The sequence below is a fragment of the Anthonomus grandis genome, chromosome 5 (genome assembly GCF_022605725.1).
Source record: "Anthonomus grandis grandis chromosome 5, icAntGran1.3, whole genome shotgun sequence".
Lineage (NCBI taxonomy): Eukaryota > Metazoa > Arthropoda > Insecta > Coleoptera > Curculionidae > Anthonomus > Anthonomus grandis.
Window position 1 is genome coordinate 18,183,728 of NC_065550.1, and position 16,106 is coordinate 18,199,833.

The 16,106-nt window shown below is 30.0% G+C and overlaps 1 protein-coding gene across 2 annotated transcripts in view; it reads right to left on the reverse strand.

The window, feature by feature from the left end:
- The window catches only part of LOC126735910 (NFX1-type zinc finger-containing protein 1-like), a 96,383-nt gene that overhangs the window by 54,648 nt on the left and 25,629 nt on the right, over positions 1 to 16,106 (reverse strand). The window contains exons 2-4 of one of the 2 annotated variants that reach the window (XM_050440029.1): positions 3,242 to 3,367; positions 2,434 to 2,559; positions 2,089 to 2,356 (exon numbers count right to left, since the gene is read on the reverse strand). In XM_050440029.1, coding sequence (XP_050295986.1) covers positions 2,089 to 2,356; positions 2,434 to 2,559; positions 3,242 to 3,362 — 515 coding nt within the window. In that variant the 5' untranslated portion in view covers positions 3,363 to 3,367. The remainder of the gene's footprint in view (positions 1 to 2,088; positions 2,357 to 2,433; positions 2,560 to 3,241; positions 3,368 to 16,106) is intronic. The other variant, XM_050440030.1, reaches the window with a different exon arrangement.

Below are 16,106 nucleotides of genomic sequence, written 5' to 3' on the forward strand. Positions count from 1 at the left end.
GCAATAGATATACACCAATCGTAATGATGCATAACGTCCTGAATATGATGTCTGTTAACCAAAAAATTATGTTTAGCATCTATGTTTTTTTGTATAAAGGTAAAAATAATATGTTACCATCATATATTTGTAAGAAGGTGAAGTTTTTTAGAGATGTTCATCATTATCAAACTCGAAACTATAACAATTTCATACTGATCGATAGGTGTAACTCTAACCAGATCTTAAATTCTGTCCTACAGAGAGGCTTACAAGATTTTAATAGATTACCAACAAGCATAAGAGACTGTGATTCTGTAAATAATTTTAAAAGGCTGGTCAGGGCACATATATTGTCCTAGGATTTTTGTTACCTTTGCCTAATTGTTTTTTTTTTTTGTTTTTTTTTTATAGTATGTTGTTTAGGATATTTATTTTAGTTTAACACTTATTTTAAGTTTAATTTTAGTATATGGCTTGAATTATTATAGTGAATATATATGCAGATAAATATTCTAGTGAAGTGAGAACAATGAAGAGGTGTTTGTGGGTGGCAGAAGAGCTGTGTTTGCTATCCATGGAACAACCGGGATACTGAAAAAGTATTCATGGATTAACCGGGATTTGACATGTTCTCTTCAAAAAAACCAGGACACCCTGTATTCGATCTAGTTCACCAACCCATAGGTAATTGACCTCATGACCGAGATTCACCTATTGGCGTAACATTTTATGGTTATTTGCGAGCACTGCAAATTTTGATTACATCAATTGTTTTGTTTAGATCCACATGTTAATAGTAACCACAAGTGCATATGTATATTATATTTTTACACAATAAGCGTATATTGATTAATTTATAAGGGTACATTAATAATTAATTAATTAATAATATTATTGTAAAGTTAGTAAGAGCGCTTTAGGGTTATGTATGTAGTAATTTTTAATAATTTCTGAACCAGTTTTGGTGGCGGGGTGCTTAGGTCGCCGACATGGCAATGTTTAGACAGACCGGAATATTGCGGTATTTCTTGGATTAACCGGGATGCTGCTATTCCTGGTAAAACCGGCGTTGCAAGTGTCGGGGATCGGCATACCCAGCATTTGATATTTATTGCTTATTTATATATGTACTCTTGCTGACTAAATATGTTGTTGAATTAGCTTTATTAACATTATTATTAATATTATATGTATTTTTATTTTTAATAATTTTTTGGGAAATTTGTTGTTTTTGTATGTAGCTATTTATGCTAAATAACGATTATTATTATTATTATAATTTCTTTTGGTATAATCACAGATAAATTGAAATCGCATCAGACATTTCAGATTTCATAAAATTATTTATCGCTCTGTTTAATACTTAACTTAAATTATACTTCGATAAAATTTTACTTCAAACCCCTAAGTCCTCTTTTCACATAGTCCAAGAATAATAAACTGAGAGTATCAATACCCCTATTGGTATGTATTATTATTATTTGTTTATAGAGCTACCTTGAGTCTTTTGATATTCGAATTTACGTTCGTGTAGTAAACATTTTTTACGTGAAATTTTTTTTTACCTAAAAAAGTATTACAAAAAATGATTTTTAGGAAAAAGCATCAAAAAACCATGAAGACGGATGATAAAAATCAAAAGTAATAGAAAAAAATCGAAGAAAAAAGAAAAAATCGAATTTATCATGTCAAAAAACTTTTAGAATCAAATTCGCATTTAAATATACACATTCTTTAAAGATTATATGGCAAAAACAAAAATATGAAGTTATATCCAAGTAGCTTAAATTTATTCAATACATACAAAGAAACCCGTTAGAAACAGGGTATTAAATTTTTTTGTTGCTTAAATTTAACACCCGACAGAAATTTTAAAATTAATGGAAACTATATTTATACACGGATAATATTTTTATACCTACTATTCTTAGAAATATAATCAAGAAACTTTACCTCTTCATCCTGCTCAAACTAAATTAAATGCGTATTTATCAAGCTATTTTTGTAATTTCATCAAATCGTTTATCATTAAATGAAAACTGATACTGTTGTGATTTAAAAGTTTGCTTTAAATTTTGTGAAAAAAACAGATTTAAGATTACTTACTCATTCCCGCAAGCCTTGGCCGTCATCTTTGTTATTAAAATTAATATTTCCAGTGGTAAATCCGATATCACTTTTAAAAACGTTGGTGCATTATGAATTATATAGTAAGATATAGTTTCAATATCTTTTTGAAGCATATCAGTTAAGAATTTGGAATCCAAAAACTCATGCTGAATATTATTATCCAATGATTTTGTGAATTTTAGCCTTTGATTTGATTGATATGGACTACATCTTCCTCTACTATTCCCATATGGACGGGAGGTTCCTAAAAAAATATATATTGTAGTGAAACTTTTAAAATGTTTGTATAGTATATTATTAAAACTTATATTCTAAACTCACCACTTCTTGTAGTAAAATGTTTATTTGGGTCCACTGATGGACCGATATCTCTGGATCGCCAGTTATATGCCCTTCTGTCTTCCTTCCTATCTTTTTCGTCACCCATGTTTGAAATGGGTACAAAATCTGAATAAGATATATGTATTTTTTTAGTTTTTATATTGAAACGCTAATAATTATTTGCTAATATTAATCAATACGTATAGCTGTATAATAATTTTTATATTTGATAGATTATCGCGCGATATATATCTCTGGATCGCCAGTTATAGACCTTTCTGTCTTTCTTCCTTTCTTTTTCGTCATCCATAATTGAAGTGCACAGAAAATCGAAATAAAATGGATGTATTTTTTTAAATTTCTGCTAATACTAATCAATACTTATAATAGCTATTTAAGCAATAACCAAATAATAATTTTTATAATAACTACAAATAATTTGTTAAAATAGATATTTCTTTCAACCGTGTTCTCAATGGACTTTCACAGAACATGATCAAAATTGGCATTTTCATTTGTAGAGGAAAGTCTTCCCACCCTTCCCAACCCGCTATATTATAGCCACTCCACTTCAAGAATGGACTTCTATTTAGAAATAATTAATTTATTACGTGAATATTATTCGCCTCTGAATTTCGGAAATATCGGAAAAATGGTTTTAGTAATAGCGACAAAAGAGCAACACCAAGTGGGTGAAGTTACTTCTTGTGAGTGGGGCGAATAATTAACACAAGTTGGTATATTTGGGACAATAGGTACAGCTCTGCCGTCAGTATGGTTATTATTAAAACTTGCATCCTAAACTCACCACTTCTTGTAGTAAAATACTTATTTGTATCCACTGATGGACCGATATCTCTGGATCGCCAGTTATATGCCCTTCTGTCTTTCTTCTTATCTTTTTCGTCACCCATGTTTGAAGTTGGCATAAAATCTGAATAAGATATATGTATTTTTTAGTTTAAACACAATTATTTGCTAGTATTAATTAATACGTATAACTAGATAATAATTTCTATATTTGATAGATTATAGAGAACAAGCTTATATTGAAACCTTAAATTTTATGATAAGATATTATTACATTAATTATTTTTTGAGATTGAGGCTACGAATGAAGGAATCATCAATAAACACGATTATTAAAAAATACCTGATAACCGCTTTTACAAAGAACTAATGGCCTAAATCCATAATAGGTTAGGATTAATATAATATAATAATCCTAACCTAAATCCATCTTACATGTGATTTTGTTAAAATAAGTATTTCTTACAACCGTGTCCGTAATTACTTGGATACAGTGTTCCCATGAAGATGGATAGGACGAAGAGGGCCAATAGAGTGGCCGGCCAGGTCACCAGACCTAAATCCCTGCGACTATTTTCTATGGGGGTACCTCAAAAGTAAAGTTTATATTGAGAAGCCAAACAACGTAGAAGATTTGAAAAATAGAATTAGATATGAAATTAGACTATATCACCCGAAATAATTCATAATCACAATGATAATCACAATTGATAATCACATTGACAATCACAGAACATAACGATTTAAGTATCACCAGGCAAGAGTCAAATACGACTTTCAAGAACTTATTAGAATTACTTACTTGTTCGTAAGCATTTGAACCAACTAATTGTTTTACTAGCCAAAATATGAGTCTGCATTAATTATAACCAGATCGTCGCAATTTTACTTAAATAATATATAGGTTCTGTATTATATGCACAGCATATCACACTATCCTGTGGAACAAATAATTAATTTATATGGTGAATATTATTCACTTCTGAATATCAAAAATATCGGGAAACGCAAGTTTTAATAACGCTTTGTAGTTTAATTTAATTACATCATTAAAAATAGAGTCAACTGAACTCGAGAAGAAATTATTTTTGTTAGATCACAGGCAATAATGAAGCTTAAAATACTAAACAATGTTCCTGCAAAATATGTAGCTCTAGGTTTGGTTCTTTAGAGGGGTTGAATGACTAGTATCTACGTTCTAAACTTAAGTTCTTCTTATTATGGATAACCATGAATTCCATCTAACTTCACTAAAGCTTTGTAGTTTAATTTAACGACTTTAATAAAAATAGTGACAACTGAGCTAGAGAAGAAATGTTTTTTTGTTAGATCACAGGCAATAATAGGGTCAAAAAAAAATGTGCGCTTTTAATAACGAAAAATTACATGTTACCGATGTTTGGAATTCTGCCGCTATATTAAAACCTAAACTGTTAAAAAGCATATTGTCAGTTTCCAGTAATAAAGGTTTTTTTCTTCATTTTTACCCTTACTACATTTAAAAATTTAGATTACCTTCGTCGGCTTCGACTCCTTGTGAGCATTTTATTTTTAAATAATTTGCTTTAACTTTATTTAATAATTCAGTAAGAATGTTAGCGTGGTCAACAGACTATGTTCTGCAATTAAGAAGTATTTTTAAATACTCCATTTGCCATCCATTACTACTACAATACTCCATTGCGATGCCAGAAACTGTTTAGACCCAAGTAAATACCTATTAACAAAATATAAGAATGACGCTTTAAAATGAAAAAAAAACTTATATAAAAATGTTAGATAATATAAGTTAAGAATGCAAGCAGCATGAAGCAAGCACATATACACACATTTAATGCATTAAGGTATAAGAAACGTTAAAGGGGAGGAAAAGGATTAATGTCAGGATAAATACATATATATTACGAATGAGAAAAAAAAATTATATATATATATTTATTTTTATATTTTTTTCTTTTTTACTGGCAAGAGAATAATAATTGTTTAATTTGTTTTTCAATAGCACAGGATAAGACAAATGTTGAAATGTTTAATGAGTTAACAGTATTGGCGAGATTATATGAAAAAGTTCTTTTAAAAAGTTCTTTTCTGTATAAATTTCCTCCTTAATGTAATTTTACTTATTTTTTACTTACTAATTTTTATTTATGCATGACATAAAAACAGTAGCAATAACTATTTAAACATATTTTTAAGAGTAGTTTTCTGCCAGTTATTATACGTTCTTTTTAAGTTTTATGTCATAAGTTATTTTTATGTTTTAACGCCTAAGGTTTGTATAAATATATTTGCCTATAATTTCCTAAATATATACGTTTATTTATAAATGTTTAATTATTGTTTCCAGAATTAAAAAGTGACCTACGAATTACGTCATTTTCTTATGTTTAAAAACACGTTAAAGTGTCGTATTTTGTCTGAGTCATTAGGTCATTTTCACTTCATATTCTTGTCATGTAACTAGTCATTTCTCGCCATTTGATGGCCCAGTTATAAGGATATTTTCTAGTGTCATGCTAGCTGGGTATTTGGATCATATGCAGTTAGTAATAAGAGAAGTCTATACGCCTGACATTTTCTGTAATAGCTTTTGTCAATTGTGTTATACAAAACGTTTTGCCACTGAAAAAATTATGTTTATTTCCCCTCTGAGGAAAAAAAAACCTTAATGTAAACCATATAAAAAAGCGGATTTGTTGAATTACGATGTTCCTCAAGGAAATGTAATTGATTCACTTTTATTATCAATATATATTAATGACCTTTTAAGCTTCGCTACACACAGTGAATTAGTTTTGTACGCAGATAATACAGTGATTCTGCAGTAAGGCTCGCCACTACTGAGTTTGCAAGGGTTCTACGGGATTGGTCGAGTGAAAACAGATTGACAATTAATACAGCGTGTTTCAGAACTATGGGATCAAACTTCTGGGGGTTGTTCAGTGCAACAGAAGAATCCATTTGAGTATAGGAACCCACGTCCGGAAATACGTCCCTACCCCACTACGGCCCTAAGACGCGTTAAAATTTATAAAAAATAATAATTACCTAAATAGGATCTGCTGCATTTATTTTTACCTTTTGTACATGATACCATAACAACAATTGTTTAGAATCAACGCTTATCAATGTCAATTCTCAATGTCATGTTTAAAAATTGTATATCTTACAATTTTTAAACATTTATTGCTAATGGAAAACTTTACCAATCAAGAATTGGCGGATATGTATTTGGTATACGGAGCAACAAACTGCAATGCACGAGCAGCATCGCGGTTGTATCATGAACGTTATCCCGAACGACAGCATCCTGGATACAAAAAGTTTATTGCGGTTCATCGGCGGCTCGCTGAGACAGGCATGTTTAAGACCAAGATGCATGATACTGGTTGAACCGTAAGACCGGTCGAATTTGAAGAAGAGGTGCTTTAGTGAGTTGCCGATGAACCATCAAATAGCACACGTGACGTCGCTAAGAATATGAATACGAGTAACGCTTCTGTCCGGCGGGTACTACACGAGCAACAACTCCATCCTTACCACTTCCAGAAAGTTCAAGGTATATGACTGCAGCCGATTATCATCCTAGAGTTCAATTTTGTCAATGGCTTCTGGATCACATCATTGCACAACCAAATTTTTTACGATATGTTTTGTGGACCGATGAAGCCTCTTTCACAAGAGACGGTATTTTTAATAGTAGGAATAGCCATGTTTGGGAAAAAATCCTTATGCAATTTTTCCAAGAAAACATCAGAATCGTTGGTCTGTCAACGTATGGGCAGGCATTGTTGATGATTATTTAATTGGGCCATACCTTCTACCGGAACGGTAACAGGACCTATTTATCTGCGTTTCTTGGAGGAAGTTCTCCCAGAACTTCTTGAAAATGTTCCACTAAACGTTAAACAGCAAATGTGGTTTCAGCATGATGGAGCGCCGGCTCACTTTGCTGTACAAGTACGCGAGTATTTGGCTCAGCGGTTTGGGCACCGTTGGATTGCCAGAGGTGGAGCAGTTTCTTGGCCTCCTAGGTCACCCGATTTAACGTAGCTCGATTTTTTCTTGTGGGGACATGTAAAGTCTTTAGTCTACGAAACTCCAGTAGAATCAGAGCTAGACTTAATTGGACGAATAACAGCAGCATTTGAAATCATTCAAAACGAGGATCAAATTTTTAGTGTAGTCCGCCGAAATCATGTGCGGTGTTTAAATCGGTGTATTGAGGTTGGAGGAAGACAATTGTTGTGATGGTATCATATACAAAAGGTAAAAATAAATGCATCAGATCCTATTTAGGTAATTCATATTTTTTCTAAATTTAAACGCGTCTTAGGGCAGTAGTGGCGTAGTGACACATTTCCGGACATGGGTTCCTATACTCAAATGGATTCTACTGTTGCACTGAACAACCTCTAGAAGTTTGATCCCATCAATACCAAACTGACATCAATACCAAAGTTTCAGACGCTTAAATAATTAAAAAAGGAAAGTATGGCGAAAATAACAACATTAACAATGAAAAATAGTTCATTAACCTAATAAACACAGATTATCCTAACTATATTCAAGACACCTTAAGCTTAGGTGAAAAAGTTATATTCCATAGTCACCAACTAAATTTATTTTAGAACAACTTATTATTGATACAGAATACGTTTTGGACCAGATAAACGATGAAAATCTAAAAATTTAAAAATAGGAACAAAATCATTAACAAAAACAAATCACACCCACAATAAAAGTTTTAACAACACAGATAAAATTATAATTGACAAATTTAAAAACACATTTTTTTTTTTAAACAACCAACTATAATTATAAAAGAGCAGACAAGGGAAATACCACTGTATGATCAAAGAGGATTTCTTAAAAAAAGCAAATTTACTTTTATCAGATAAAAAAACGTACATAACTCTTAACAAAGATCCAACAATTTACACCCAAAATAAGCTAAATAAACTTATTGACAACATTTCTCCCTGTCTTACATCAAATCAGATCAAAAACCTGAAATGCACAAATGGTAGTTTCCCTAAAATATACTTATTACGTAAAATACACAAAGAAAATATCCCACTTAGACCTATTATCAGTTAACACGTAACTCTTTTAAAATTGTCTCTGACCTTCAAACCTTTATTATTCCGCAAAATTATTTACTAATTTCTTTAGATGTTATGTCTCTATTTAGAAACATTCCAACTGACCTTACCATACAAATCATTCAGAAAAAATGGCCAAACATTCAACCACATTGCAATCTATCAAAAGAACAATTTCTAAATTTCACATTTTGATATCAATTATTTTAATTTTGATGAAAAATTTTATAAACAGATTTTCAGTTTGGGTATGGGAAACTGCTTATCATCAATATGTGCAGATATCATTATGTCAGAGCTACAAAAGAAATGCTAATCAGATCTTAATTTTGAAGTCCCCTTTTTTAAAAGATACGTGGACGATATTATTACTTGTGTTCCAATAAACGAGGTTCGAACAGTTGTAAACACATTTAACAGTTTCCATGATAAATTACAGTTTACCGATGAAGTCGAGAAGAACAACAAAATTTAATTTCTAGATGTTTTACTTATATGGTCGAAAAACAACATTATTAAAACTGATTGGTACCATAAACCAACGTTTTCTGAAAGATTACTCAATTATAAGTCAATGCATCCCTTTTACACAGAGCTTTAAAACTATCTCACCCTTATTTTCACAGCAAAAACATAAATAACATCAAAACCTTACTTATAAAAAATAGCTACGCTGTAAACCTAATCAACAGAATTCTAAAACAGGAACCAACCACCCTTACCCTCTAGTGGTGGAGGTTAATAACTTAACCTCCATCACTGAACACCAAAAAAGATTTTTTTTAATTCCATACGTCAAAAATTTGTCTGAAAGATTGGCCCGTACTCTTAATAAGTCTTCAAAATTGCGTTCAAATTTGAAAATACATTAAAACACCTATATAGTAGACAAAAAACGCCTAAAACACCCAAAGAACTACAAAGTGGTGTTGTTTACAAAATTCCATGCTCGGACTGTCAAGTTATGTATACATATAGGTCAAACAGGGCGTTATTTAAAAACCAGGATAACGGAACACAAAAGAAGCGTTTAACCTGAAATACTGTTGAGGTCAAAAAATCAAACAACTCTGGCAGAACATGCTGACGCAAACATACACCAATTTAATTTTGAAGAGGTAAAGATCATCGACATCAAAAATAACTATAAGAAAGGATTAATCTCAGAAATGATAAACATAAAAAACATCAAAACAATGAAAACAAAAAACAAGATACTGACAACTTAAGCACATCTTAGTCACCCATCAACCGATGCCTTACAAAGTTAAGAAGTGCGGAAAATTCTCTTTTAAGAAACTTAGATAACTTTTTCCTGTTAAACGATTTTCAAAAAGGATGGAACAATAACAAAATCATGTAATATTGCACCCCGAAACATTGATGCTCCATCATTGTTGAAAATTATTCATAAAAACTCGACGGAGATTCACAAAATCATTTCTGTGGAACGTACATTCATTAGTGAAGGGTACACATTTAAAAAAAATCTGTTGCTTTATTTTGAGCCTTGATGTAGCTGTGCATGATAGGAATCATATTTGTTTTTCTTGGGATATTTTCCCACGGACGATTTCAATATTTCTAAGTTCTTACTTATTCGTTCTCCACAAATTAAATTTCAGTGTTGCAACAACCGATATGGTGATTACCAATTGGTTTTCTTCATTTAAAACTGTTTTCGTTCTAGTTTGCTTTTGTACAGGATGTTGAAAATTATTAGAAATTTTTTCCTAATAAACTCTTGAAGCCAAAAAAACTTTCCAAGGCATTCACCGATAACGTAAATAATTTACTCATTATTGCTGAGAGTAATTAATTTTGACACAAATCTAATTAACATGACTGATAAGTAAACATTATAATTGACGTCACACAATAAAGAATAAATTAATTATGACCAACTTTTTACTTGTAAGACAAAATTTCTTATTTTTAAATGAGATAGCATCAGGAGTGAATATTATTTGTCTCTACTATTATTGAATACTACTTTTATTTTATTATGGTTATTACAACTATTGACTGTTTTTCTTACTAAAAAGCGTTCTAAATAGAATTGAGCAGAGATCTGATTCCATAAAATATCTATTATAAAATATACTATTGTTTTCCATCGTAAGTGTCGTAATGCATATGAAAAATAAGTGTCACTTTTCCTTTAAGAACAAATTTTGAGAAAACGGTTAGAGATAAACGCAAACTTGTTAGTATCAAACTGAAGATAAAAGAATGCTCTATTAAAATGCCTTACTAGATATAGAGTGTTTCATTTAAAAAAATAGCGCAAAATGTAATTGAAAATATCAATATTTGGGTAACGATTTTAATCACCCTGTATAAAAATAAATAAATGTTGGAATTTCATAAGATAAAATGAACTTAGGCAAGGACTCTACATAGATTTTTCAAAAAGATAAACAACGTCGGTGGTAAATATTATTATTTAAGTGAAACATTGATTTTCGTGAAATTTCTTTAAATTGTTAATAACTAGGCAACGTCGCATGGTTAAAGAGAGAGTCAAATGAAACTCCCATTTCAGAAAAAAATATAGGTAATTCCGTTTAAAAAAAGTTCAAAGTATGTACCACGCTTTTTTGGGACCACCTGTATCAACCAAACTAATTTTAAAAAGTGGTCCCTTTAACTCAATTAACATTCCCACTATTAAAGGTTTTTTTTCGTTTCACGGTTTAGCCGCAATCGAGCACCGCGATATTAAATGGACACCCTGTATATTCATAAGGTATAGAAAAATAGTGTTCTATAGTGTTTATTTTTTTAGATGTATTTTTTTCTTCAAAATTCTAATATTTGATTTTTTTTTTACACATACAGGTATAACCACTAGGTGTATGATTTTTGTAATATATTAATCCAAAAAAAATTTAGTTTGATACATAAAATCAATTATTATACTTATTACAATTTTTATGTATAAATTTTATTTTTTTACGGAACTTATTACTGTTTTTATTTGCTTACATGTAGAAAATACGTTTTTACTGTTATATAAAGGTATTTAATTGAAGTAAATATTATCACTTTTAACCATAATCATTAAGTAAAATCTATATTGTTGTGACGAATTCATAATTCGTCAACTCTTGTTGGGTGTTACATAATTATTTCAATAGGTAAATATTCATTTAATAAATACTCTTTCATACGCTTTTCTTTTTTTCAATAGTTTAGTCAATGAGATGGTATTTTCTAAATCAATATTTATTGACATACTGATGTAATACCCCACAAAATAGGTATTTTAATTATAGAGTTGAACTAATTTTCAAGTTGGAAAATATGTATGTATAAATTAATAAAAATACTAAATGCCTTTATTTTTAGCTCGGTGAAGGGCAGCATCGCTGTTTACTTAATCGAGCATTCAAAATATATAATATGCAATTTAATAACAATAAATACAAAAGTATGAACATCTTAATTTTCTGAAATTAAACATACAAATATATGTATGATAGATAAATACAAAAAAAAGTTACCTTTAAAAATTATATAAACATGCATTTGTTATCAAAACTAGTTTAATAAAAGTTTGTACCTATATAAAAAAAATGCATATAAAATATTAAAAAAAAGATGCATTCAAAAAAAAAGAGAAAATACAAATCAAAATCAAGAAGAGAGATCTAGTATTTAGCAAGTAGAAAATCTTTGCACCAACGCCTACATTTAGCCACCGCAATGCCCTCATATTTTCTGCAAACGTCAGAATTTAATAATTTTGGAGCAAGATATAAAAATGAGCGCTGAAATAACGCAGTTTGAAGTTTTGCTATATAATAGTGCTGCCTCGTGCAGAACGGTCATGGACGGAACTCCGACGGATTAACTTATTCCTGATATAAGATGGTTCTCCATTCTGCATTACTTAATAAAAAAACAAGAGAATTGTAATTTAGTTTCTTTCGCACACAGCATCCGAGGTCTGGAAGTCTGTGACTAACATGCTCCTCTCTTTTTATACCAAAAATAAACCTTATACATGAATTTTGAATTTTCTGTACTTAGATGCAACATCCATAAATGGGCCATATACAAAATCACAAAAGTTGCAGTTAGAAAGAACCAAGAACTCACAGAGTTGTTTTTTTAAAGCGATATTAAGAATAAATTTACTTTTGAAGTTTTCTAGTGATATATAACACCTCTGCGCAACCATATTCACGTGCGTTATAAACCTTAGGCTATAGTCCAAAGTTATGCCGAGGTTTCTATCTTCATCAACTACATCAATCTTGATACCATTCATAATAGCATTGATGTTTTGTGCTGCCCAACCTCGATTTATTTTGAAATACATAACTGCAGATTTTTTGGGGTTGATCTTAAATCAATTATTTGACGAGTATGTGGAAATCGATTGCAGGATATTATTTATTTTAGCCTCCGCCAAGAAGGCTGTCTCTTTAAAAAAATCCAAGTATCAAGAATTTTGTTAGTAAAATTGTACTTACTAGTTGAAATATTATAAAATATACATGAATATATTCATGTTAGTTCTTATGGTAATTTTACAAGAAATATGTTTTTGCAAATTTTCACGCATTTGTTTGGTCTTGATTCCCTTTTATTATTAAAATTTTCTAAATTAGGATTCTAGTTTTTAAATAGACATTTTTTTTAATTAATTGAAATACAGGTTCTAAAATACAGTTCCAGATAAATGATTCATTAAAAATACTACTTAATTGTTTAATCTTGAAGAATGAAATATAGAAAAATTCATAGTCTGAGATATAAAAAAATCATAGAACTTAATGTTTCTTTTGATATAAAATTCTGGGACTATAGTTATCCCGAATATTCCCTAACATGCTAAATATATGCCTAAGCTGACCTCCCCAATTTTATTTGGAATTGTTATTTAATAATTAAAGGCAGTAGGCAATTTAAGCTAAGGAGAACCTTGAAGTACTTGTTTAAGAATAGAAGCAGAAAAAAGAGAAACTTTTTATTTTTACTAGTATATTTGTTCTAAAATTTATTGCAGCATACACATAGTAGAATACGATTTCTAACGATATTTATTTATGTTTTCATATAATATAATGATTATTCATATTAATTATTTTAAATTAGGTATATCTAATTTTCGTATAACAGGAAAATAAGTATGAACACTTCTACAACGGTATAAACATTATGATTAACACTTTTTAGTATTTTGTAGAATACACTCAGATTTAATATTAAAAAGTTGTTTGCTGGTTTTTTATATTGTTATGCATTCGAATACAACGATCCAAGATGTCCCAAAGATGTTCAATGGGGTTCAAGTCTGGGGACTGAAAAGGCCATATTCACGAACAGTTATTTTTTTCTCACGAAACTAATCTTTTACTAACTTGGACGAATGTTTCGGATCATTGTCCTGTTAAAATATCTTCTTCTGCAAATGGTAGCATTGCATTTTCCAATATCCATAGAATGGTATTCCTTTTTTCTCGAGACCAGGAGAGATGAGCTCTGAACTCCTTTTGAGCCTTTGTATTTTTCTTTGATAGTGGCTTTTTAACAGCAACTCTCCCAAAAAGACCTCTATCAACTAGACGGTTTCTTACGGTTCTACTTGTCACATTAACATCAAATTGCTCAGAGATTTCGTTTCTAATTTGTGTGGAGGATTTTCAAGGATCAAGTTTTGAGATCCTTAAAATAATTTTATCCATTTGAGGACTAGTTTTACGACATCTTCCCCACTTCGGCGCATTTCTTACAGCACCACGGCTATCGAATTTTTGTATTATTTTTGTTACACCACTTTTGGAAATATTCAAAAATTTTGCAATAAACGACTTTTTTTTAACCATTTTAAATAAAACCACAATTTTTGTCCGAAATCACATGAAAAATTACGGTGTTTTGGCATGATAAATTAATATATTACACAAAAAAAAAATATTTGCACTAAAGAATATTACTTATACTGAATATTTTAAACACAGAATAAAAATAGTTTCCCTACCTTTTCCCAACCAGAAATTCCTTATCGCCGAGAAAACATAAACAAAATACCTTGTTGAGTTATTAAGCACAACAATTTGTATGTCAGTAAGGTTTCTGTAATTTACTGAAATTAAAAAGGCTCCAGAAAAATCCAGTATTAAATAATACAAGTATTTTTAAAAGTTTCCATACATTTTTTCATTATTGTATATTAATGAAAATTAAAAACTACTTATTCTAATTCAATTTTGAACAGCATTCTAAAAAAATGTCAATATTAGTGCTAGATAAAAATATCTCTCGAGTATATATTGTTTCAAAAGTATGTTTTTATATAAACTGGCTTTTCTTATGCTAAATATGCATTTAGTATATTGCTATAAAGGGCACCTATAACCCAATAAATAGACATAATAAATAAAATATTCTTTGGAATAACTTATTTTTATTCTTAAGTTCATATTTTAACTCATATAATCCTAAGCGGGATGGCGTAACTACCTAGCTGATATTTATCTTTATTGTTATAAGTGAAAAATATTTTTCTTGATAAAAGTAATAAAGTTTAATGGCATGCACCAATTCACTATGTGCATTGTTACCATAATATGCTTAATTCAGCACTTATATAGATAAATAATAAAAAATTAAAGGTAGATAACTATTATATCAGCTGTTACAAGGTTACTATTTAGCATTGCTTTAAAAACCTCTACATGAAATAAGAGTGCAAGATAATAAAAGTTTTGTATGCAAAATTAAATATGAAAGCAAAAGCAAGTCTAATAAATATTTGTTTTATTATACAGGGTGCCCCGAAAAATGTGGGAAATCTTTCCGATTTAGGCAGAAAATAAAAAAATAATATGAAACTTTCCTATAAAAAAATCCTATTTTACCAGGGGCGGACTAGGCTGTACATACATTATAATTCTTAAATTTTTAACACCCTGTATGTCACTGTATGATAAAGACTCTAGCTTAAGCCTTAAACTAAAGAAATGACACTCTTGTTCATTATTGATAAAATAAAAAAAAAATTAAGTAATCACTGTTTTATTTTAATTAAAAAGAGCCATAATATGTTTTTTTTTTCAGCGACTCGACAATTATTGAAACAACTGAGAAGTTCCATTTTAAGTTGTTTAATCTGAAAAAGTACATGTTTTTAAAAATACAGTGGCGTGCTTAAAAACAACCTGAAAATGAATATAAACGAAAATGTTTTTGCATCTTTTTATCGGCATTTTTTTGTCTTTATAAATGCAAATTACGACCGTTATGCGACACGACTTTTTAAAAAATCAATTTATTTAAATGTGCAACTGACAAAATGAAGCAACAGGTTAACTCTAAATAATAACTCTAGCACAATAATCTTATATGATATTAAAACTAAGGATTTATATTATAAAAATGTGATGATGTAGCCAACCACTTTGTGGACATTCAGCACTTCTCACGGTGATCATTCGGTTGACTACGCCATTGGAAAAGTCTATGGTAAAGAGTCGGTAGTTCACACGGATATAAATAACTCCCCCCTTAAGAAGCAAACGCAATGAAATTTGTTTGCTCCATTTCTGGCTCTTCATGTCTTCGTTCTTGAAGAGAGATTGCAGTAGTTTCAGGCTTCAGCTTCTGGCATCTTGGAAACATCTTTTCTTCTGGATAACCAATAATATTAATATAATGATAATAGCAATAATTAAAATGTTGTTGATTATTGCTATGGTGGATACATCAGGTAAGGTTTCTTCAATTGGATGTAATTGGTTTGCTAGG